The 27,570-nt window shown below is 30.5% G+C and overlaps 1 protein-coding gene across 1 annotated transcript in view; it reads right to left on the reverse strand.

Moving 5' to 3' along the window:
* LOC142321266 (homeobox protein orthopedia-like) overlaps nucleotides 1-26,741 on the reverse strand; it is a 190,311-nt gene extending 163,570 nt beyond the window's left edge. The window contains exons 1-2 of the mRNA XM_075359264.1: nucleotides 26,690-26,741; nucleotides 26,080-26,432 (exon numbers count right to left, since the gene is read on the reverse strand). Of these exons, the coding sequence (XP_075215379.1) occupies nucleotides 26,080-26,432; nucleotides 26,690-26,741 (405 nt within the window). The remainder of the gene's footprint in view (nucleotides 1-26,079; nucleotides 26,433-26,689) is intronic.
* Nucleotides 26,742-27,570: the final 829 nt, after the last annotated feature.

The following is a 27,570-nucleotide window of genomic DNA, read 5'->3' on the forward strand; positions in this document are numbered from 1 at the left end:
GCACTGCAACAAAACGTATACTGCACTGTCATGTAACCACCTGAAAAACGGCAGTAAAAATTAGTAATAACATGCACATCCACTAATCGTGCTAGTTGGGTGAGAGTCTTTCATAAATAGTGTTGCGTAGCGGTTTCTTCATGGGTTCGGTTTTATGTTGCTCACTCTGTATAACAAACTACATTCCAATAACCTGTGTTCAAAACCTTTAATCCCTAATTTTAAGTGGCAGATTATTTAAAGAATTAGATAGAAAATTATATCAGTTCTTCTAATGTAGTGGATAATGGACAAATATTGTATAAATAACCAATTAAGAATAATATTTCACATCAACTTTATAATAGCGATTTAATTAATTTTTTTTTTTAAATTTCATATATTTTTAAGTATTTTTGTTTTACCCGATCAAAACATACAAAATTGTATTGCCATTAAGTAATCAATCATTCAGTCAGCGAAGTAGTAAAAAAAAAAGATGATTGATTCATTCTCAAACACATCCATTAGATTAAACTTCCACTAAACAAAATATTTAAAAAATCAACTAAACTTTAATTATAATTAGAAGAAAAGATTTGTTAAACGTAAATTATCGTTTATTAATCCTTATTTACATATTATTAAAAGTAGTAGAAATAAATACAGATGCATTAGCATTCATTAATTTTTGAATGGAAGCTGTTGATTGTGTGGGTATAATAAACAAAAATTGTGGGAGGATCCTTTGCTTTTCCTAATTTCTTATCAAGTGTTTTCTGCAATTCAGTTTAAAAATAAATAAATTGAAATATTTCTATTCTTTACTTCACAGGTCGTAAATCCTTAACAATTTTTAATGTAACTGTATCCTCGCTGATTTTTTTAAATTTAGACATATTCATATGACTTACAGTACATTCTACCTGGGATTTGCGTGGTTAAATTATTTTTACCACAAATCTTTTGCTATAACAAGAACTAAGGTTTCTAAAATATTTTAAACCTGAATTATAACAGAGTTTTACATCTTTTTATATGTATTAAAAACAGAAATATGAGCATCCTTCTAAGTTAATTCTTCCAAAATGGTGGTATTACAAACAGCAGCACTGTACCTTCAGCCTACACTGTACGTAACAATGTTGTATACGCTGTAACTGCATTTGTTTTAGTCGATTCATAAGAGTATAAAATTGAGTTAGAAATATGGAGTTACTTTATTAATAATAATAAAAGCATTAAGTAAATTATTAAAAAATTGTAATTTTGATTTTAACAGGTAGATTAGGGTTAACGTTAAATTTTTTTCTATAAAGGTTTATCTTACTTGCGCTAACTTGTTTTTGATGTCTTTCTTAATTCGTCTAAGCTTTGAAATTTTGTTGCTTATTTTTTAATTTAAAAGAATGTAGTCTCTGAGTATAAAACACTTTTGTGTTATTATATTTTAAGAAATTAAAGTTCTATACATTTAAATTAATTAAATATTCATAATAATTTTACAAAAACAAAATGTAAAAACAAGAATATAATAAATAATTAATTTTGTTTTTTGAGAGAATTTTTTTAATTTTAAAAGTATACTCAAAGATTTAACAACCTGAAAATTGACGAAATGGTACTTATTCTTTTCGCTAAATTTCCACAAATTACTTGAATATAAATTTGTCTAACTGCTATATATTACATTAACTGTAAGCAATTATACTTACAATCTATATAAGAACCACTTAAGTAGCTATTTGTATTTTATATTGTTGGAGAGATTAGAAAATCCAGATTTATCCGACAGGAACTTTATTTATTAAACTACTAAGTTACTATCAGAAAGGAAATAGAGTCCCCGGGCAAGCCATAAACGGATCAGATTCCACCCGAACCAGGATCTCCCATCAAACCTGAATCTCATCAGATAAAACCAGCAGAGGATAAAATGATTCTACAGGTCCTGGGATCATCAACAATAGACCTATCAGAATAAAACAACCTAGAATCGAAACTAGGGAAAAAGAGGTCCAGGTCAAGGAAAAAGATGCTGAGAGAATACTACGTACACTTGAAGGAATGTACGGGACAAAAACTAATCACATAAGGAAACTTAACCACCACCCCTCCATGTTGAAGGATATATTATTTGGAACGTAAAGATATTTTTATCCGTGTGAAAACAAACTAACCCACTGGGTTAGTCTAGTGGTGAACGCGTCTTTACATATCAGCTTATTATTATATCAGCTTAAGTCGAGAGTTCCAACGTTCAAATGCTAGTAAAGGCAGTTACTTTTATACGGATTTGAATACTAGATCGTAGACACCGTTGTTCTTTGATGGTTGGGTTTCAATTAACAATATATCTCAGAAATGGTCGACCTGAGACTGTACAGGACTACACTTCACTTACATTCATACATATCATTTTCATTCATCCTCTGAAGTAATAACTGATGGTAATTCCCGAAAAGTAAACAGGAAAAAACGTATCACTGTTGAATGATTTTTTAATGAATAGTTTAAATATATGTTTTGAAAATATTAGTTTTCCTTAAAAAAATAAAAATTAATTAATTTTTCTTTAAAAATTAAACAAAGCATGGTTTGCACTTCAGAGCGTGATGTAGTTCTTAAATGATTATTTTTCTTCAATTTTGAAATTTGTATAACATATTATCATTAATTATTTAGATTGCAAAAATCACTTTTAGACGGTGACATTCCATATATTGTAAGAAAATTTTGACAACTATTCTAAATCTTAAAAGACAACGACATGATTAATTTTATACTTAGATTAATATTTCATAAATTGTTTAACTGTTAATGTTCTTTTAAAATGTTTTACCACCTAATTATAATTTCTTTAGATTTCATTGATTTTAAGGTCAGATAATTCTCCGTAGTTAAATTCCTAACCTAGTCGATAAAGAGTTTAAAAAAAGGATTTACGACAGACTGATAGACCCAGAGAGTGGTAAAAAAATGCCCAGTTTAGGTCTACACCAATTCAAACAAAAGTAGTAAATTAATGTCGACCTCTTATAATATTAGTTATATAAAAAAGTTTAATTAAAATATATTTATAAAATTTTACGGATTACCAAACTAAATAAATTAACTCGTAGCAGTTTTTTCGTATTTTTAGTATTAAAAATAAATGAGTAGTTAACTTATATTTCTGATCTGGTTCTGTAACAGTGGGATTTTACACCATTCTGAAGTAACATACTAATATGAAATGTAAACACAATCTTTCTACTCTTCAGTATAATATATTCTAAAACATAGATGGTTTTCACACTAACACACGCATATAAATGCACATACGCAAACACAGTATCTCTGTTTCTTTCCTTCTCCATTAAAATAAGGGGATATGAAGGTGCGAGAATCGAACTCGTACACAAGATGCGGCTTTGTTTTTTGGGTGTGTCGAAGGACAAATGTTGATAGAAGAAAAAAGTATGAATAGAAAGCAAAGATCCTTCTTTTCATGCGAACAGGTTTCTTTTATGTAGTTATAATATTTATTTCAAATTATTATATTATACATAATCCAAAATATATAATGTAACGAATGAGAACAATTAATTCTACTTCGTTTATCATTACATAATATTGAATAATAGATATGTGAAAGAACCGCTTCAAAGTAATTGAAACCAGTACAAATGCACATATGATTGACCTAATATACAGTGAGTGGTACAACAGCTTTTCAAAGGGACTATATTACATCAGTTGAATTATTGTAATAACTACAGTAATACAGCTGTACGATCGGCTTTATATCACTTAGTAGAATCTTACATTACGTACTACATATGAGTGTACCCTTGCGGTGACGTGGAGATAATACTCGTATAAATAGCTTTGTGACACTAGATTAAGTAATTCGTGACATTAAACCGTTGATCGGGATTCGGTGAGCTAAACCACTGGCTCACCCAGTTCCTGATCGGTCACGGTTTTTTCAAAACCTACTTACGTGAAGGAGAAGGGAGGATGACAACTCGTGCGTCTACTGTGGTGAGTGCAATACATCGCAACATGTCGTCTTCCACTGCAAGCAAGAAAGATACGAATGCGAAGAGAAATTTGGACCAGTTATGGTGGATAACATAATTCAAACAGTTCTTCTGGATGAATGTGAATTTTAGGTAATCAAGAACTGTGATGTCAATATAATACAAAAGAAGAATCAGGCGGCGAGGGGGTGAAGGACAGCCTCCTGTGTAGCCGTCGTTCGCCTTGCTTGCGCAGATGGGTGGTGGTGAGGAAGCGGAGGGACTCTAGATACCCTAAGCTAATGAGGATCCTCAAAGAACCTAGGGAGGGGTAGAATAAGAGACCAAAGAAAAGATCGAAAACGGTGGGGGGAAGCCAGCAATGGTGTACTCCCATTTGAGTGACACAAAAATAAATATCCAACCGGCGATTCGATCCATCAAGCCGGACGTACAGCCGGTAGGCGGGAAGGATCGTTAGAGTTAAAGGACACTCCCCTGCGCTGAGTTATACTTGAATGTAGGTTTGGTACAGTGGACATGGGGGGAAAAAGTAGGTCTATAAGATTTAGAAGTATTGGAGTTAGGAAATATTAGAGGCAGTATTAGTCATCTAAGAGTTTGAAAATGAGTAATTCTACGATGTGGAAATAGTTCTTTAAGACATATTTCCACAAAAATAAAACATTCATATGAATTTGTCAAACTTCAATATGTTATAATAATTGTAAGGAATGATATGTATCAATTTTATACCATTTCCATAGTTAACAGAAATAGTACATAGGTAACTATTTGCATTTTTATTATAGGAGAGATTAAGAAATCCAGATTCACCTTTCTTTCTTTAGCCTCCGGTAACTACCGTTTAGATAATTCATCAGAGGATGAATAAGAATGATATGTATGAGTGTAAATGAAGTGTAGTCTTGTACATTCTCAGTTCGACCATTCCTGAGATGTGTGGTTAATTGAAACCCAACCACCAAAGAACACCGGTATCCACGATCTAGTATTCAAATCCGTGTAAAAATAACTGGCTTTACTAGGTCTTGAACACTGTAACTCTCGACTTTCCAAATCAGCTGATTTGGGAAGACGCGTTAACCACTAGATCAACCCGGTGGGTCACCCAGATTCACCTCAAAGGCACTTTATTTAACTTTACTGAGTACGCATTTCAGTATTCACTTTGTATATACTTTAGTGGAAGCACTTCTGGAAAGGAAACATATTTCCCAAACTCTTTATGGCCACCTTTGTGGCGCTTAGGGTAGGTTGATATCTTGCAAACTGGGGAGCAGAACTGTTCTGCTCAGCTTGTCTCGGGTTTCAACCTGACCTTTTAAGAGAGCGGTCTTGATCACCGAAGTCTGTAGATTCCTTTGTTTGGTTGCTTATTGGCAGAAAGGTTCTGCCTCGCGCAGATAAATTGCTGCAGCCATGTAGCAGCATAAAATGACAATGATCGTAACAGCATATGACCTTGGATCAGCGGACTTTGAGTCAGGTCCGCTCATGTCAAAGTACGTTACTTTCAGCGAAATCGTACTGTAAGGGAGAAGAGTTAACTCAGTAGTTTATCGGATAAGTATGCTGAGTGGGTACACGAGTTTGATTGATGTGAAATACCACTGAGTGAGAAACAAAAAATTTTGTTCTATGAATTACGGTCAAATTTAGATAACAGAAGACGATAACTACCTATTAGGGTAAGACACTACTTTCGACGATTTTAGATAAACGAGACGATTCGGGAGATCAAACATAAAGATAGGTATGTGATTGCAGTGATATAATCAGTACTCTAGGAAGCCAAAAACATTGTCCAATCCGAACTGTATCTACTATTATTCAGTCGACGATAAACAATAGTTTTAGAAATAAATGATAACTAACAATATGATCATAAATGCCAGAATTCTGCATAAACTTAAAAAAAACTTAGTTTAAGGTTTCTTTTTTTGGCATCGACAAAAGGTGTGAAATCATTAATAAACTTTCATTTCAAAAAGTTGAATTTTTGAGAATTTGTGAGCTTTTTAATTTTCTGATAAAATTAAAAATCTCTAAAATTATATCACGTATACCCCACTACAAATCTAATAAAAATATTATCCAAAATAAGTGAATCGGTCATCTTCAAATATATTCTCAGATATTTTTGTAATTTTAAATTGCTTTCAGTGAAAGCTGTATGATTTTTGTCTCTGTAAATCAGCAGTTAAGGTTCTGAAATCCAAAGTTTTTTTTATTATAATGACACAGCACCTTTATAATTTATTCAGCAAGATAATTGAATAATAAGTAAATAAGATCTATTTGAAATTAAGTAGTCACAGACCCAGCGGTTGATGACATAACGATAACAAAATGAACGATATTAAATAGAAGAGCACTTCGTGCAGCCAGGTAATAAAGTCATCTAATTGAAACGATAAGGCTTTTCAAGGTTCCTCAGCAACCTTGAAAATTCACACATCGTGCTATCCATTAAATTGACCGCCTAATAATTCGTGTGTGTCCATCCAAAAGATTTTGATATCGTAGGCTGACCAAAGAGGTTTCCTGCCGAACGGTTCGCAACTTAAGGCTATTACTTATGTACCAGGATATGTTTAGCATTATCCGCAGTGTTTTTGTCTGGTAGCGTTCAAATATGTCAATACTGAAATTTCATGCCGTACCCCACAGTTCAAGCCCGTAAGTTCAAACAAGTTTTAAAATTGATTTATAAATCAATAATTTACTTTCTACTGAAAGCCCAGATCGACATCCTATCAGCAAGTACATGTGTTTAAACTTGAGATCTAACTGGTTCCACTTAAATTTGATATGTTTCGTCCAAGTAACTCGTCGGACAAGATAAAAACCCAAATATTTACAGTCCTGAGATCTCAAAATTAGAACATTGAAGATAGAAACAGGAGGACAGTGTTCCCTACTAAGGGTGATCGTGACGTGCTTTGATTTTGTTTCGTTTATTTTTATCTTCCAACATGTAAGCCACGATTAGAGGAGAGCGATATAATCTTGAATAAAAAGGGAGGCAGTAGTCGGATCATCGTGGACAGCAAAAATTGCAGTGATAAAAAATGAATACAAAGTGAAGTCTATTTTTGACACTTGAAAAATAAGAATTATTTATATTTGATAATATGCGTTTTAATTTGATGGTGTAACAACCTATCTTTTAACTATTAATATTATCGAGTTATAAAGTTGATGAAAGCACTACGAGTTTATTTAGATCATATAATAAAAACATGAAGTAAACTATTGTTAATAACCAATTATTTCGATAGTGATAGTGTGACGTGTGGAGTTCACTCAGGGATCCATTTTGGGACCTTTTCTTTTTAATATTCTCATAAATCACCTACCTAACTTCGTACACCATGATTCAGTTATGTACCTGCGTTGACGACGTAATTTTAAAAAATTATATTGTTGAAGGATATGATTGATTTTTAAACTGAAACTTCATTTAAAGATGAAGACTGTCTTTGTAGTAATTTTAGCTAATAGACTTTGCAGCTAATTCCCTATCAGTGAATCAGGAAAAAATACGGAAATTGATTTTTTTGGCAAAAAAAAATCGTTGAAAATAAGTATAAAGTATTACTAAACCTCTCTGTTTTCATTTATCCTTTACATTAAAACCGAAAAACCTATACAAAAAAAAATATATAGGTAACAAATTTTAATATATTGTACATTAATACTAGTTAAAAATAATTTGAAAAATTATATCTGTTATTTCAGACAGAAAAATTAAAAACTTGTCTGAACCTAGACATTTCTAATTGTCGACTAAGGGACTAAGTTACTTGTTGCTCTTCTAACTCATTTTACTCTATTGAAAAGGTTTTTACAGATTATATTTATATGTACGCTTTCATATAAAATATAATACCTTTTTGGGATCACTTCAAAAATACACAGGACCCAGAAACAAATTATTAATTAAATGATTTAGTGTTATTGAAACAATACTACTCTATTGATAAATTATTAAATAAAAGTAATTAGATAAACTTGAATTTTCTACATACTCTTTATATTCAATAATTATGTTATGATCTAAATAAAATACGCATTAATTTCTGATCTGAATAGAAAATTAATTTTGATTTTGAAAGAATATGTAACAATTATATTTTTTACGAATATGTAACAAATAATAACTATTATTTGTTACATATTCGTGCCCTCCTTTGTCCTCTTACATGCAAAAAGTTAAAAACATATTCTCATATTATTTTTAAAAATTTACGAACAATTTGTCAAATTATATACTCAAATTCAGTTAATACTTGATCGAATAAGTGAATCAATACTGATTTTTAAGGTCATAAAATTTTGGTTTTTTCTAAAACCAAAAAGGTTTTGTATGAAAAAACCAAAAAGGTATGTACTTTATACAAAAAGTTTTTGTATACTTTTAAGATTAAAATATTGTTTGTGAGTAAATTTTTATGCACAAAGATTAAGTGATAGCTCATATTAAAAAAAAATAAAATTTTTGAAATCAGACATATTAATTAAATCCTGAACAAAAGCACCCAGTTTATTAGGAATTAATTTAAGGGCAGTGGTATCCCGTAAAGGGTCAAAAAATGTTTTTTTTTTTTGGAATTTCAAGGTTATTTTTAAATATTTTTGAGTCATTTGATATAAGATTTCATAACTGTATGTTAACAAATACATTTTTTGTGATTTTTAAAAAAAATTGCGTCACAGCCAGTAAAACTGGCAAATTTTTCAGTAAAAACTGTTCTTACTCACAAAACTTTTCTCTCAATGTGTGTTCTTAAACCTATAAATCTAATATTTCAAAATTTATCTGATAAAATTTGTTGAAAAAATGTCCCTATGGACAGATGTAGAACTCTGAATCTCTCAACCACATAATTTGAAACCGATAGCCAAAAAATATTTTTGTGGGAAAGGAAACGCTTCAATTTAGAGTACATGATACAGTGTGAACAAGTATATTATTAATAATGGAAAAATTAGCAAGTGTGAAATTTTGCAGCACCTTGGAATCAATTTCGTTCTTAACACCAGAAAATTTTTAAAAATGAATGATGCGGAATGAGGAACCGAGGTGGAAAAAACAGTACAAGAAATGCAGAAAAACGGCAAGAGAGACAAATAGAAATAAAAAGCTAAAGCTTTTTGGGATATTTTTAGATCAGAAAGTTAACACTGATGATCCAGATTATAAAGCTGGGAAATTTTAAAACAGGTAACTTATAAAAACTCGTTTATGTAATTTTTAAATCCTGTTTTCCAAATATCATATTTTTCTATATTTATGACCCATTATCTTAGGAACCACTGAAAATAACGACTTGAATTTTTTTGTTATTATTCTATACGTATACATATATCTTTAAATACATCCAGAATAATGAAAATATGTGAACAATTAATCGTTAAAAAAATTAGAAATCCAAAAAAATTATTATTTTATAACTATTAATTTATGTTTTATTAGGGAAGTGGTTTATAGTTATAATTCTACATGCATCTAATCTACTTAGAATAGCAAGTATCCAGAAAAAAATTGAAGGCTATAGCATTCTTAGTTGCTGAGATAATGGGTCGTCAATATAGCTAAAATTAACATACAAAGGATAAGCGGTTACAACTGCCCTTAAAATATGTTAATTATAACGCATATAATATTTTATAAAACGAAGTTTATTTATTATAATTTTTAATAAAACTTAAATAAAAATTCTCTTTTGGCACGCCGGAAGGCGGAGAAGATTTCACGGGAGCTAAGTAGCAGATAAAAAATATTTCTGCCTAAAGTTAAAATTAAGAAAAACTTCAAATTTACTAATACGACAATGATTTCATGTGAAAATAGTTTCACATATTTAGCAAACGACAAGCTCCCATCTACTTACAATTCTAGGAATATTTTGGTCATCCCTTGCCGTAAGAGTTGGTCATATCAAAAGTTATTTCAGGCAAACGTTTTAGGTAATGTTTAGAGCACTTTAAACCGATTCGATACTGCGCTTATTAAGGGAGATATGATTATTTTTTTGTCTTGGGAATCTCCACCTCCTGGGCTAGCGGTTGGTGATATCAACAAAATGTACTTAGATAAGTTTTAGAACCTTATTCAAAGAATAGAAGGAACTTTAAACGAATTCGATAGAAAGAAGAAGAAATTTATTGTAGTTTTTTTTTTCAAAAAAGCCCCCCCCATTTCCACCCCCAAGGTCCGATTTTTCCCATAACGAACTCGACCGAGATTTTGGGTCGTATTTTATGTATCAATTTGAAAGAGATTGGCGCAAAATTACGGCAGTTTTCGTGTCCACAAGAAAGCGAAACTATATTTTATTGTGGTATAGATCACATAATTTTTTTACTATAAACATTATAAAAAATTTTTTTTTAAATAATGAAAGTACGATAACGCATTGTATAACTGCACTTATAGTTTTCTGGTAACAGAAAGCGTGTTTTTAAATTAAAACTTCAATATAAGTGGAATGTGACAACACATTATTAGTACGATTTTTTATTGTTAAAAAAGCATCAATCCAAAAAATAATCCGATGATTTCGAATTCGAAGTTCTCAGGTTCAAATAAAGGTAGTTGATTTTATTAGAATTTGAATACCAGATCTGGATACCGGTGTTCTTTGGTCCTTTTTTTTAACCTCCGGGTCCACCGAGGATGAATATAATATAAATATAATATCTATATATATATATATATATATATATATACATATAAATGTATATATACCCATTTGAACAGACGGTAGGTTTGGGGTCTGGAGGATATGAAACGCGAAGTTGTGTCGAAATTTTCTGGAAGTCGAAACATGATACCCATTACAATAGGTAGATTTCTTATGAAATCTACCTAAAAATCGGCAATAATTCTTTTAAAAATTTCAATATTATCAAATATTCCTATTTGCCTTATTTATGGATTTTAACTAATTTCCTCGAATTGAGATGTAAAGATATTCTGAATGACAGAGGCTTGTATACAGTTATTTAATAACGACCAGTTATTATTAACAAGAGAAAACAGAACACATAAACAAAATATTTTTAAATCTTTTTTTACTGACTTTTCGAAGAAATGTATTACTTTCGGTCGCTTACTGGGAGTGGGAGGTGAAATTGAATTTTCTTTATATTTTAAGGTATGAGAAGTACGAAAATACCACTCATCTAAAATGTAATTTCCTTATATTTATACTCTGATGTATAAAACATTTGTGGCTTGAAAATCTCCAAAACTAGTTGATCAATTTCATTAAAATTTAGATATTTTATATAAGTGTATCTGGGAAGTTGTGCATTTGAAAATTTGGTGAAGGTTAATTAATTCGTACTTCAGTTACGCTTAATTTAAGGTCGACAACAGACAAAATAACCTCAATTTGAGATTATATTGACTTCGTAATGATGTATTTTTCATACGCGCTTACACTACGAGTTACAGTGGTGAGTAAGTTTAAATCTGATGCTTGCGTGTAAGGTCTACTCGTTATTTTTAATTATTTCTTCAAATTACGGTTATAATAATTTAATTTTCTTGTAAACAAAAAATTAGATTAAATTTTTAAAAAAATACACCTCTTTTTGTTGTTTTAATTTATGTTTGGTATATGTTTAACGCAAAAAAAAATATGAAAAGTAATTATACAGAAAATATTAATAACAAAAAATCGGTCTTTTTAAGTAGAAAACGAATGTTTTTTAATTATTACGGATATTTTTCTTACAAGGAACGTACAATAACAACAAGAGGAACTAATTCCCAATATAAAATAAAAAACAAAATTATTTTAATTTACGAATGTGATAAAAATATATATTAAAAAAAAAAACAACAAAAATCATACGACCCGAATTGATTACCTCCAACTCTTTTTGATTATTTAAAAATAATTTTTAATATTTTTGAAATTAATTTGATCCGGGTAGAACTATTTTAAACCGATTTATTTAGTTTACTTGTTTTGATTCAATAATTCAGAAGAATAAAAAAAAACCTTGAGAATAAAAAGCCGTTTGCAGAAAATACAAAGAAAAATGCTTCTTAAAAATCAGAAGAAAGATTCAGAGAAATGAATAAAAAGATTCCTACTACTGAGAATAATGTAAGTCTTTCAAGAAGCGAGAACTTATTGTTACCTGATTATCAAAGCTCCCAAAACAATACAATTGTTAAGGTTTCGGCGAGAGTTTGCCGTCACTTGAAAACATCAAAAATCAAAATTCAACAATTTATTTATAGTTCTTCAAAAAGACATTGTCCGAATCAAAAAAATTCAGATATGTATGAAAGGCGAGATAACAATTGTTATATATTTTTTCCTATTTCATTTTCTCAAACACAAATTATACACCGTTAAATATTTTCTTCCTGCTCGACTAATATTGTAACAAAATGATAGAACGTTTTTAATGTAAAACAAATACGAAATCATCGAAATTTTATTAAGATTAATGAAACTTTATAATTAATAATACATGTACATTTTTTATACATTTAGTGTAATTCTAGGAAGCCAGCCGTCAAAGAATTTGATAACGTTTTTATGGAAATTTAAATCGGTTTTAAAATAATATCTATAACTCAACTCGTGATAGATATTTCCTTAATTTTTATGTCGAAAATCCACTTTTCAATTATTTTTATTTCATAAGTCAGTTAATGAATTTCAAAAAATTATTTTTTTGTAATACAGAAAAATGAAAAATCTTCATAAATTTATATAACGCCACTTACGCCACTGAAGTGAGTCGTTTGATAAATTTATAATGAAAATTGATGAAGCCATTCAAATATTGCAAAAACATAAACTAAGCGGAAATAACTTACCCTTTTCAGGGCATATGCTGAACTTATTAAATAAATAGATTTTACTTGTTCTAAAATAATTTAATAAAAGTTATTAAACTCTTTATATATACATTTTTCACCGAGTCTGATTCATGGTAAATACAATTTTGAAAATAATAAAGCCATAATAATGTTAAGGACTATATTTTTTTTTTTTTGTTAAATAATCTCAGTATCAGAGATTAATAATGAGATTTCCTTTTCAGCGTATTTATAACAAAATAATTTAATTAAATTTTCGTCTGAAAAAATGAAATAATTTAATTGACTAGATTGTTTTTTTTAAATACATTTATAGTCGCATCAACAACTAAAGTTATCAGAGACTAATCAGTGTATAACCGGACCGGTAAATATATAGTCTTGAACAAATTTAGGTCAACCAGTCCTGAGATGTGTGTTAATTGAAACCCAAGGACCAAAGAACCTTTCATTCGAAGGATCTCAGCCTTTCATCTGGAGGACCCGGGTCCGAATCCCGGTCAGGCATGGAATTTTCACACACGCTACAAATCATTCATCCTCGGTGGACCCGGAGGTTAAAAAAAAGGACCAAAGAACACCGGTATCCAGATCTGGTATTCAAATTCTAATAAAATCAACTACCTTTATTTGAACCTGAGAACTTCAAATTCGAAATCATCGGATTATTTTTTGGATTGATGCTTTTTTAACAATAAAAAATCGTACTAATAATGTGTTGTCAAATTCCACTTATATTGAAGTTTTAATTTAAAAACACGCTTTCTGTTACCAGAAAACTATAAGTGCAGTTATACAATGCGTTATCGTACTTTCATTATTTAAAAAAAAATTTTTCAGTTATTATAATGTTTATAGTAAAAAAATTATGTGATCTATACCACAATAAAATATAGTTCATCTTATCCTACAACACTGTATTTAGAGCAGTACCAAAACTAATAATGCACAAATTACAGTACTATTTTGAATGTAATACTCTATGTTGATAACGGTAGACAGTGAGGTGTAAGGTAGAGCGAATATAAGTAATGTAATCTTGTAGTCTACGTTTTGTATTAAAGTTCTGTGGGCGTTATAATTGACATAACATCAGTCAGTCTAGCGAAACGAGTACAAACAGCATTATTATTAGGTTAAATCGAGCCGCCGTCAAATGTCGACGACGGGACGTCTGGACCTATTGCACGTCTGCCTGTCTATCTTCCTGTCTGACCAAACAAACTTCCCATGCTAAATCGTGATCCTGTATATATCTGCCTATTTATCTGTCTGTATGTCAGTCTGTCTTTACATAATTTTAAAGCAGGTTATAGGATGCTCGTGCATTGTTCTATACATACGAGTAGGTCGCTTTTCTGTCCGGCGATGTTACGACGTGTATGCGATGTACGCAACAAAATATTGCCAATAAGTAACATGTTACGTGACATTGAAAATGACATGCACATTTTACATCATTAACTATGTTCGCCTATAAATATTAAAGCCTGCCAGACTGAATGCATGTACTTGATTAACAAGGCTATGAAATAGTAAACTCAAAATGAAGCTGTATTTTAGATTTATCTAAATGAATGATAAACAGTTTTTCATTATGCTCAATCGAAAGACTACCTTACAATATTCAATAAAATAATAAAAACATGGGAAAATTATTTAAATTTATCTAAGATAAATTACGATGAAAAAATAATATGGTAAACTAAAAATGAGGATTCGTAATTTTGTGATGGTTTTTCAATAACATTTTTGTAAATCTGTTATTAATTATAATACCGTTTAAGTTAATTAAAAAATATATAAAAATACAACTGCTTAATAGCCATCAAATAATTATATACTTTATCAAAAATTTCAGGTAATTCTAAAAAAAAAAAATTAGCATAATAAAAACGGCCTCTGAGTAAAAGGTGTTAGACCAGTAAAGATGTTAGACTTATCTAAAAAAATGTTAAACAATTATTCATTATACTCAATTGAAAGACTACCTTTCGACATTCGTTAAAATAATAAAAACATGGGAAAATTATTTATATTTATCTAAGATAAATTACGATGAAAAAAAAAAAATAGTAAACTAAAAATATGCAAAAAATAACCAAGTAGTTATTTTTTAGGAACTTGAAAAAAATTAAAATTAAATTTTAATTTAAAAAATTAAAATTTTTGCAATTACCACCAACACAGTTTTTCAAAAATAATTTTGAGAAATATTGTGTAATTAAAAAAAATTACCCTTAAATGTACTTTATCTAACGTTAACTTTATCTAATATTAACATTTTAAAGCCATAAAATTGTTATACTAAATATCTTTACTAAAATTTCACGTTCAACCAGTGCATTTTTATAGTGATTTGCTCGGATATACTATGGGAAATATAAATAGTAAATTAAATTGATAAACCAAAAACCGTATTTACTGAAAAATCCTTAAAAAAACTACAAACGGTGTTTTCAATAGAGGAACAAATTATTTTTTCTTTATTTATTTTTTTGTGAAGTAAAATAATTAAAATTGCATTGTACTAGTATAAAATTCGTTCTGAATAATGCCTGTCTCTTACAATTAAATAATCTAACGAAATGAGCCTATAAAAAACCAAGCACATTTTTTTTGTAATTTTTTCATCGTTTTGTTTTTTTAACCACGTAACCGCAAGAGAAAAATAACGTTATACTGCAGGAAGCAGGACCAGAAAATTAAGGATATTTAACGAAACGTTCATGGATAAAAATGGTTATAAATAAGTGTAATAAGATAAAATTCGTTTATTTTACTTTTTGTACAAATTGACTCTTTAAATAAAAAAGTCAAATTTAGTTTCATTTCAATTATACTTCTTTCTTACAAATAGAATATATAGACAATGATGCTGTTCAAAAATTCTATCTCATCTCATAAAATTCATAATAAGTTTTGAACAACGTGCCATTACTTTATAATTAATATGGGGTTACTAGGTAAAATTCAAGCATGATTTATTAATTTTTGAGCAACTCCACTTGAAAAACATTCTTTTTAAAATTTTGGAGTTATCAAAAACATAGTTTTTCAGAAATAATTTTGAGAATATCGTGTAACTAAAAGAATTCCGTTAAATGTACTTTATCTAACGTTAAATTTATCTAATATTAACATTTTTTTTTAATTAAAAAAATTCCTTGAGTCAACTAGAACACCGAAAAAATCAATTTTAACGTTAAAATTGAAAATCCTATTTTTAGAGGTCTATTTTTAGAATGAAATGCATCTACATATCGTAGGTACGTGTGTTAGATTACCAATCGGGAAAATCTTTAGATGTACGAAATTTTATATGATTATTTCTTTTTTTAATATTTACTTTAATAAATTTACTTCCCCTGCTGAATACTTCCCCTGTGAGTATGACCTATTTTTTAATGACATCAAAAACTAGATTAATTTTTTGTTATTTACTACCAATTTATTTTATGATTATGATGAATTTAAATCATCTAAAGAACAAGAGTGAAAATTTACGTTAAGAATAATAATGATCACTACTCAGCCATTCTCTTTTTAAAGAAAAAGCCTGGGAAATTACGCTGGTAAATACTCCTTGCATTTTGGTGGAGAAATTCCAATGTAAACTGTACACTGGCCTAAACGAAGAAGCCAAAGGAAAACAATTTCTCTTCTCTTTTTTCATAACAAGTTTGATATTTGATGCTGGTTATTCTTGAGGATATTTATGGTATATTATGATTGATTTAATATATCAATCTGCATGTTCAGTTACGGCACATAGCAGGCTCTCTTGAATAGACTTTAATTAAAATGGTGTTGTGAATAAAAAGGTCGTATAAGAAAATAATTACTGCGTTATTTTCATTACAAAATTTTATTAGCTAAGTGAAAAATAAAATCATTGGAAAAATAATAAAGCGTTATTGTAAAAAAAAAGGATAAAAATTATAAAGCAATTACTGATGAAATTAAAAATACCATGTTTAAAGGTAAATTAATTACCGATTATTGAATCAGTTTTATATTGCAGTGCACGACAATAAAAAAGAGAATGATAAATTTCCTCGTTGCTATTCCATTAAACGTTTAATGTAATTATTATTAATTATCTTTTCAACAACATAAAATTCACCGTATGATATAATTAATCTATTTTCTAGGCTAAAAGAATATACGGGTATTATGAAATAATTTAATAAAAAATAAAACAAGAGAACCAACAGTTAAAAATTAAGTACCAAAATAATTTTCGTTTTACCTATTTTGTTAAAAAAAAAGTAATCACAAAATTATTGATTTATTTTTATGATAGTATTGTACTTAACTGTCAGCTTTTCCCTAATGTCCTGGAATGTTATTTTTCTAATCAACGGTAAGAAAAATTTCAGGTACTCTAGAAAGTTAAAAATAAAAATCAAAGAATGCAAATGAATATGAATAACCAAAATGATTATTTTGGTTATTCCAAACCAAAAAAAAATTGTTGTCAGTCATAGAAACAGTCATTTTTTGTGGTAAAATATTAAAAAAAAAAAAAAAAACAGTTTAAAGTATTTTTTCTTTATGATAACTTTTTTACTTAATTATAATTCTTTTTATTCTTTATAGATTAATAGTTTTAAAAATAACTACATAAACACTGGTTTCACGTTTCAGTCACGTCGGTCTCAATTAAAAATAACGAGTACAGGATCATGAGTTCTTTAAAGAGTATTTATTTAACATCGTTAAAAAAAAAAATACGGCCAGTTACTATCTTCCCATTCGCATATATTTTTATTGTGCAGTATTCAAAAAATGACGCAACCTTACGGGAAAATGTGTAAGTTACAATATTTATTGGAAATGGCCTACATTATGCAATTCACATAATTAAATACGACGTTGCATGCTATTAAACACATGTTGTAACGTTTGTTGAGGAATTACAGTGAACATCGATCAATTTCGCTATGAAATTCGGGAACGGTGTGAGGATGAATTTTGTTACCAGCATTCTTAAGGTGTTCCCCCAACAAGAAAAAGTCAGGAGGGGATAAATCAAGAGACCGAGGGGGTCACAACCCTTCGAAATCACTTGTCGATGAAAACCCTGGTAATATTGGCTGTACGAGCCGTACCACTTTCCTGCTGAAACCACGTGAACTCTAGTCGGTTTGCAGGTATAGTGTTTACAAATTGTTCCACCATCTGTATGTAGCGCTCACTGTTCACTTTGCCGTAAAAGAATGGCGTGTAGATTCACTTACGTGACATTGCACTTATACACCCACTTTTTTGCCCGTCTAGAGGAGACTCGTGCAGCTGATATGGACTTTCCGTACACCAAAAGCTTGTATTCTGTCCATTCACGTATTCATCAAGGTGGAACCGTGCCTCGTCAGACCAAAACCGATCATCGACTTCTTGTCCATCTGCCGTTACAGATGACATGAATCACTGACAGAAAGCTACACGTTTTTCAGTGCCTGCAGGTAAGAACACGAACACTGTACAGATGCATCTTTAAACACCTTCACAATGCCATGTGGGCAATACCAACGGAGAGACCAAACAAGCTAGATAGGTATCGTACAGACTTCTTGACAGAATATCCAGCTTCCACATCGATCAACTGTTTTGGTGTTAGCTATTTCGGTCGACCACTTTTGTCTACATCTGCCACACTGTCTCTTGAAACTTCTCGTATGGCCGCTTGATGGAGGGCTTGTTTGGTGCATCCACACCGTACTTTTCTGTGAAGGCATTCTGGGTCTTTGAAATAACTGGCATATCTAATGTATTGGGAGACAATGAATATTCTCTGCTGCACTGTGTAACCCATTTTTCCCCAGTTAAACCGGTAACAAAAGAAGGAAACATTCTTCCATAAGATTGCGTCAATTTTTGAAAATACTATTAAGATATATGCGCTTGTATACCACCAAAAGATGTACGATTGTCACTTACTCTAAGAGTAATCGTCCAGCATCGTATTCTTAAACAGTTAATCCTTATGATGAACGGTACAAAGGCATCACTTGAAAAGCTGAAAATTTCTTGCAATTCGCTTGGCTTGGTATGCATTAATTCATCAGTTTGATTTTATCAGTGATAAAAACGATTAAATAAATTTCTTCTAACTTTTATTGACATGCTGGCGGTGGAACATTTAGTTAATTGATAATTTACAGAGAAGAAAAATACATTAAAGGTAATTTTTAAATAGTTTATAAAGGTCCCGTTGATGTTTTCTTATACAAAATTAAAATTATTTGCAAAAAAAAACATTTTAACAAATTTGCAGAAAATGACAAGATCTTCATATCTGTATATATGCAACATTAATTTTCTGAAATATACTGGTAACCAACCATTTTTATGTTTTGTTTCAATGGTATTTTACATAGTAAATAAAAATATTTTAATAAATGAACAGATAATTTCTGTCGAAAAGTGCAAATAAGTTATAAATACTGTTCTGTTCTTTAGGGGAATATGTAGAAGTAAGGTTTGTAAATATTTCTTTCTAGCGCTTTTGTGTGAATTAGTAATGAAATAAAATTATATTTTCTTGTTATTTTATTAATGTTTTTGGTATTTTATTTAATTATAAAAATTTCATACCGTATTTAATAGAGTAAATAGATTTTTTATGAAGATATGTCTTACTTTCCTCGATTTGGTAAATTAAACTAAAGAATCTTTAATCTTTAAATCTTTAACTTCATATTTTACTATATCATATGAATATTCATGAATACAATCATACCAAATATGGTACGAATAATACCAGATTTCAATGAATGATCTAAACTGCCCACATATATCTGTTAGTAAGAAAACTTGAATATAGTTCAGAATTTTATATAAGGTAAGAATTTAAAACTGTATTTCGCAGAGATCTGACGACCTAACTAAAATAACACAAATACTAAAAAAAAACTGCATTATCAAATAAATACAAATATACCAATTAAATTTCAAAAAATTTTTAAAAATTCCGTTAATTAACGTAAAGCATCTGTTAATCATTATGAACGTCTTTTTAAAAAAACTTTAAAAAAACAACAATGCGATGTTTCTTAAAACAACTTCACTTCAGTCATTTGAACGTAATAACTATATGATACTTAAAGCACGATTATTTAAAATTCAACTTAAATAAAGTGATCCGTCTTAGTATATAAAGAATGAATACAAAAATCAAAATAAGTATGTTCGATTAAATTTAATATATCATTCATGCACGATATACGTTCGATTCTCACTTAGTTACAATCAGATCCAGGTTCCATTAAAACGGAAATAATTTTAGTTCTTACAACAACCTTAATATAGACGTAAGGACAACATATCAAAAATGACATAATAATGATTAGAACTGGCAAAAAAAAGGAAGTTTGCTATTAGTCTTATTTTCAAACAGTAATAGAAAATGGGCAGGAAATAGAAAGAAAATAAAAAAATCCCTTTCGGTTCGCCGGAAGACGGAGGTAGATTTCATCGGTGCTAAGTAGGGAATAAAAAGATTTCCACCTTAAAGTTAAGAAAAAGATCAAATTTACTCAATATGACAATGGTTGCACTTGAAAAAAAGTTTCACATCTTTAGCATACAAGCCCATCTTCTTACAATTCCCGCAACATTTCGTTCATCCCTTGCCGTAAGGGTTGGTATTATCAAAAATTGTTTCAAACAAAAGTTTTAGGTTATCTTTAGAGGACTAATGACCACTTTAATCGATTCGAAACTGTGCCTATTAAGGAAGGTATTTGTCTCCGAAACTCCTTTTTCCACTCTATGAACCAGTGATTGGTGATATAAAAAAACCTTTACTTAGATAAGTTCCAAAGAACAGTAGGAACTTTAAACGAATTCGATATTTTACGTAATAAGAAAGTTATAGAGGCATTTTGTTTTTTTTTTGTTTTTTTTTAAAAGTTCCCTTATTTCCACTCCTATGGTCCGAGTTTTCCCATTAACAAACTCGAACGAGAATTTGGGTAGTTATAATTTATGTATCAATTTGAAAGTGATTGACGCAAAATTACGGCGGTTATCGTGTACACAAGAAGGTGTACACCTTCTTGTGGTATGCATATACATATACATACATATATATATATATATATATATATATATGTGTGTGTGTGTGTGTGTGTGTGTGTGTGTATGAAACATAAACTTTTGAATTGACGGTAGTTTTGGGTCTGGGGGACATGAAATATGTCGAAATTTTCCGGAAGTCGAATCATGGTACCCATTACAATAGATAGTTTTCTTATGAAATCTACCTAAAAAGATTATCATTTTAAAAGATGCATTCGTGCAGTACTAAATATTACTTAGTTTGTTAAACATTATTTTATTTTTAAATATGCATAAGGAAAGATTTTAAAGGATATTATCTGAACTAGAATAATACAAACCAGTTGTTAGTTATTGTCTGTTTTTCATCGAGAATCTTTTTAATTGTAACATTTTTAATCATGATTTTATTCAAAGAGGAAGAAATTTGATGGTTTTAAGGTATAATTCTATTTTATTTTTTTCATCGAACAAAAATAATAGAAACTATTCAACATAAAGACGAATTAATGAATAATAAGGAATTACAATGAATTTTAATAACTAAAGTTTGTTATCGACGAATGTCATCTAGTTATATTAGGTTGTTAAGTTTCAGTAAACCGTGATAGTTTAATCATTAAAATATTATCTATCTACCGGCTGAAACTAAAGAAATTGCATTTTTTGACAAAAAGTATGTGATTAATAAGAATTTTTTAATTAAGTTAATATAAAAGATATAAATGATTTAATTTACAAGCCGTATGTTGCTCATTTTTGCACTTCACATGATTACATTAAACTGCCCTATTATCTTTTCACTTTCAATATCAATTTTGTAATTTCTTATTTGATTGAGCAATAATTTTTTATTGTATTTTTAAAATTAAATATAGCGTATATATTAAATGGTACGGGCTTTTATAGACAAATTAATAAATAAAGTAATTGATAAATATGTGCATTCATGAACAGATCAGAAAATTACACACTATTTATATTTAAGTAAAATATATTTTCTAAAGAATCCTATAGTAACTAACATACACTGACATTAGAAATGACGTGATATAATAGACAAAAAATAAAGTTACAGAACAATTTACTACTAGGTATCATACTTTGTAGGAAAAGGGAACGAAACTCACATACGTGCGCGCGTGCACACATACACACACACACACATAACAAACATAGACATTTATACACTCACACTCAAGCATCTACGGACCACCCAAATGGAGCACCATTTACTTTATTGGACCACTGCTACCCTTTAGAGTATTACACACCTTTACTGCCTCGTGTAACCCATCCCGACCTTATTTCCAGTCCGTTCAGTGAAGCTACACCTGGTTTTAACAGTTATTACGATCCAAGGGTTAAATGCTACGTACGATCCCTTTTACTGGCTGACTCAACTGATTGCTCTGCTGGGTGCAGCTGTATAATAATAATAAAAAAACATAAGATCATTTATTCTAATCTTCTCTCGTCAAACAATAACGATAAAAATAAAAAAAATTCACGAGTTGTATTTAGGTTAATGAATTTACGGTTCAGCGGTTTATTCAGTTAATTATTCTATAAATAATCTACAATTTTATTCTTACGTTTTCATTGCAATTTTCCGTGTTAAACACTTGATACTGTTCTTCATATTCATTATTTTTTTTGTCTTCAGTCATTTGACTGGTTTGATCAGCTCTCCAAGATTCCCTATCAAGTGCAAATCGTTTCATTTCAGTATACCCCCTACATCCTACATCCCTAGCAATTTGTTTTACACATTCCAAACGTTGCCTGCCTGCACAATGTTTCCCATCTATCTGTACCTCCAATATCAAAGCGACTATTCCATGGTGCCTTTAATATGGCCTTAAGATCGTCCAAGTTTCACTTCCATGTAAAGCTACGCTTCAAACATATACTTTCAAAAATGTTTTCCTGACTTTTAAATTAATTTTTGGTATAAGTACATTATATTTTTGACTGAAAGCTCGTTTCGCTGGTAATATTCGATATTTTATATCGCTTCTGCTTTGTCCATCTTTAGTAATTCTACTTCCCAAATAACAAAATTCCTCCAGTCTTTTCTAGTCCTATTTTTATAATCAGTGGTCCATCTACATTATTTCTAGAACATTTCATTACTTTCGTTTTGTTCTTCTTTATTTTCATGCGGTAGGAATTTTGGGTAGGAATTCATCCATGCCGTTCATTGTTTCTTCAAAATATTTTTTACTCTCAGCTAGAATTATTATATCATCAGCAAATTTCAGCAACTTTATCTTTTCACCATGCACTGTTACTCCGGATTTAAATTGTTCTTTAACATCATTAACCGCTAGTTCTATGTAAAGATTAAAAAGTAACGGGGATAGGGAACATCCTTGTCGGGCTTCCTTTTTTATTACGGCTTCTTTCTTATGTTCTTCGATTATTACTGTTGCAGTTTGGTCCCTATAATTATTAGCAATTGTTTTTCTATCGTTGTACTTGAACCCTAAATTTTTTTAAATGTTTGTTTTTCTTTAATCTTCCTTCTACTAATAATCTGTGCACTAAAATTGCTTCCTTTGTGCCTATACTTTTCCTAAAACCAAATTGGTCTTTTCCAAACACTTCATCCAGTCTCCTTTCAATATTTTTGTACAGAATTCTAGTTAAGATTTTTTGATGTACGAGTAGTTAAGGCTAATTGTTCTGTATTCTTCACATTTATCTGCTCTTGCTTTCTTTGTTATCATGACAATAATATTCTTTTTGAAGTCTGACGGAACTTTCCATTTTTCATAAATATTACACACAATTTGTATAATCTATCTATCGCTTCCTCATCTGCACTGCGCAACATCCCATCTATCCCAGGAGCCTTTCTGCTATTCAAATCTTCTAACTCTCTATTAAATTCAGATCACAGTATTGTATCTCCCTTTTCATCCTCTTCGACTTCCTCTTCTTCCCCTATAACACCAGTTTCTAATTAATTTTCTCCGTATAAATCTTCAATATATTCCACCTATCGACCTTTTTTTCTTATTATAAATCGGTGTACCCTTTTTATTTAACACATTATTAGATTTTTATTTACGTACCAAAAAATTATCCTTAACTTTCCTGAATGCTCCGCTCCGTCTATTTTACCAATGCTCATTTCTCTTTCCACTTCTGAAGACTTCCTTTAATCTACTCTTCTTTCGCTAATTTGCACTTCCTGTTTATAGTATTTCTTAATTGTCGATAGTTCCTTTTACTTTCTTCATCACTAGCAATCTTATACTTTCTACGTTCATCTAACAGCTGTAATATATCATCTGATATCCAACGTTTTTTACAAGTTCTCTTTGTTCCGCCAATGATTTATTCGCTTTATTCGCTTCTGCTGATTTAGGAATTTCCTTTTAAACATTCTCCTGTTCTTCTTCTATATTTTCTACCTTATCCATTTTTACTCAGAACTTTTGCAATGTCCTCCTCAAAAATCTTCTTAACCTTCTTTTCCTCGAGCTTCTTTAAATTCTATCGATTCATCTGACACCTTTTCTTCAAGTTTTTAAACTCCAATCTACATTTCATTATCATTAAGTTATGATTGCTGTCAATGTCTGCTGCTGGGTATGCTTTTTGTCGACAAGTTGATTCTAAATCTTTGTTTAACCATGACATAATTTATCTGATACCTTGCAGTATCACCAGGCATTTTCCAGGTGTATATTTTCTATTATGATTTTTATACTGGCTGTTGGCAATTACTAAATTATACTTAGTGCAAAACTCAATAAGTCAGTCCCCTCTTTCATTCCTTTTTCCCAGCTCGTATTCACCCACAATATTTCCTTCTTTACATTTTCTGCTTGTATTCCAATCTCCAACTATTATTATCCATATAAACGTAAGCTCCAATTATATTCTTTCAAAAATACTTTCCTCATGTTTAAATTAATTTTTGATGTAAGCAAATTATATTTCTGACCGAATGCTTGTTTCGCCTGTGCTATTCGGCATTTTATATAGCTCCTTCTTTGTCCATCTTTAGTAATTCTACTTCCCAAATAACAAACTTCTTCTACCTCCATAGTCTTTTATCGTCGTATTTTTATTTTTAGTGCTTCATCTACTTTATTTCTACTACTTTTTTGGCAACATATATTCATTATATCACTTTCAAATTGATAAATAAAATATATAGATCCAAAATTTCGGTCGAGTTCGTTAATTGGCAAAATCGGACCATGGAGGTGAAAATGGGGGACTTTTTCGAAAAAAACAAAATATTGCTATAACTTTCTTATTAAGTAAAACATCGAATTCGTTTAAAGTTGCTACTATTTTCTGGATAACGGTCTAAAACTTATCTAAGTAAAGTGTTTTAATATCACCAACCATTTACCCAGGGGATGGAAATAATGGGGTATTAAAGACAAAAAAATCGTACCTTTCTTAATAGACTCAGTATCGGAATCGTTTTAATGTGGTCGTTAGTCCTTTAAACATTAACTAAAACTTTTGTATGAAAAGAGTTTTGATATGACCAACCCTTAAGGCTAGGGATGATCAACATTTTGCTGGAATCGTAAGAAGATGGGGTTTGCCCTATGCTAAATATGTAAAACTTTTTTCACATGCAACCATTGTCGTATTGAGTAAATTTGAAGTGTTTCTTAAGTTTAAGGTGGAAATCTTTCTTACCCCCCACTTAGCACTGGTGAAATTTACCTCCGCCTTCCGGCGTGCCGAAAGGGATGTTTTTTTTATTATTGAATATTTGTTATTATTCGACTATATAATTCGCATTATTAAGTAAAAAAATATTTTATTTATTCAAATAAAAATCTAAGAGCCATATTTTTTAACGATATATTAACCAACCAATTTTACTTTCTGTATCATTGAATACAAAATGAAAAGTCACCATTATTAATGAAGAAAATTCTTTTTCAAAACTGTTATTTTATATTTCAGGGGAAAAATTGATAAATATGTTGATCGTGTTAAAAGATAAAAAAGGCGTTAATAAAGGTAATGAAGGAGTTAAAAGGGTTCCAAAAATAGTTCTTTTTTTTGTTTTCGCTTGGAAATAAATCTTAGATAATTTTTAATACACTAATACACTAAATTCTAAAAACAAACTAAAAAAATGAACAAAATTAAACAATAAAGTAGACTTACCTGTACTCTTGATTCTGTGAGACCGATTCTCATGGCGATTTCTTCTCTCATAAAAATATCTGGGTAATGTGTTTTCGAAAAACATCTTTCGAGTTCATTCAATTGTGCCGGTGTGAATCTCGTCCGATGTCGTTTTTGTTTTGAAGGCTTTGAATCATCGAGTGAAGGTCCAGGTGGTAATACAGGAGGATCGAAACCGCCGACCAACCGTGTGGGGGGATTATGATGATGTAGGTGATCACCCGTTTTTAAATCCCCCCCGGGTTGACTGCTAGTGTTGTGGTGATGGACGACACCTCTCTTTAGGTCTTCGCACTCCTTGTGCCCTGCACATACCAGGCCATCGTAATAGCCTATTCAAGAAAATAATATTGCAAAGTAACTAAACTAGCATATTATCTAAATAACTAATTTAAAATAAGGTATTAATTTATTGCAGACCCTTAGTGAATTTTTAGGTAATATTTTATCAGACTTTCACGGTTTTGTTATACAGGGTCATTCACGGGAACCGGATGTTTTTAAAATAATCATAAAAAATTCAATATTTACTTTAAAAAAGTTTTATTGGTACTGAAACACTTGTTAAATCAAAGCATTTGTTACTTACTCATGAACGAAAAATTATATCCGGCAAGTGATATCCATTTTGGGTAATACATTGTTGTAGCCTTTCACGGTAACTGGCCTCAATTCTTTGCAGCATGTCTACATTAATCTGGGTGACGTGATGACGAATTGCGATCTTTAGGTTCTCCAATGTACGCGGTTTATTGCCGTACACACCCAATTTCAGAAACCCCCACAGAAAAATATCACAACTACTCAAGTCGGGGGACCGAGGGGGCCAAGGAATGTCGCCGAATCTGGAAAAGAGTTACGGAGAACAGCCATCGTTGCCCTCGCTGTGTGCGCTGTAGCTCCATCCTGCTGGAATAACACATTTTAAAAATCGATTCCCCGATTTCGTAACTCGGGGATGAAAAACGTATTCAACATCGCAATGAAACGATCAGCTGTTACAGTTACGGGAGCATCATTTTCTTTAAAAAAAATGGTCCAATAACACCGACCTTTCCTATTGCACACCAGACAGTCACCTTTGGGCTATGAAGTGGTCTCTCGTGAAGCTGATGTGGATTTCTTTCTGCCCGATACCAGCAATTCTGTTTGTTGACGAAGCCAATCAGATGAAAATGGGCTTCGTTACCCATTAACAATAACAAATTTTCATTTTCTTCAAAAACGGTAAGCATTTGTCGACAAAATTGTAATGGCTGCGTGAAATCTTGCTCGTTTAACTGCTGCACGACGGCTATCTTGTAAGGATGGAAATGCAGGTCTGTATGTATAATTCGTCTTACCGTACTTGTGCTCATTTGAAGCGCTGCTGAATGCCTCTGAATAGAGCGGCGTGGGCTTCTGACAATGGCTTCCCTTACTCGTTCGATGTTCTCCGGAGTGCTAGCAGTTCGTCGGGGACCTTGTGGG

The sequence above is a fragment of the Lycorma delicatula genome, chromosome 3 (genome assembly GCF_047948215.1).
Source record: "Lycorma delicatula isolate Av1 chromosome 3, ASM4794821v1, whole genome shotgun sequence".
In the NCBI taxonomy this organism is placed as follows: Eukaryota; Metazoa; Arthropoda; class Insecta; order Hemiptera; family Fulgoridae; genus Lycorma; species Lycorma delicatula.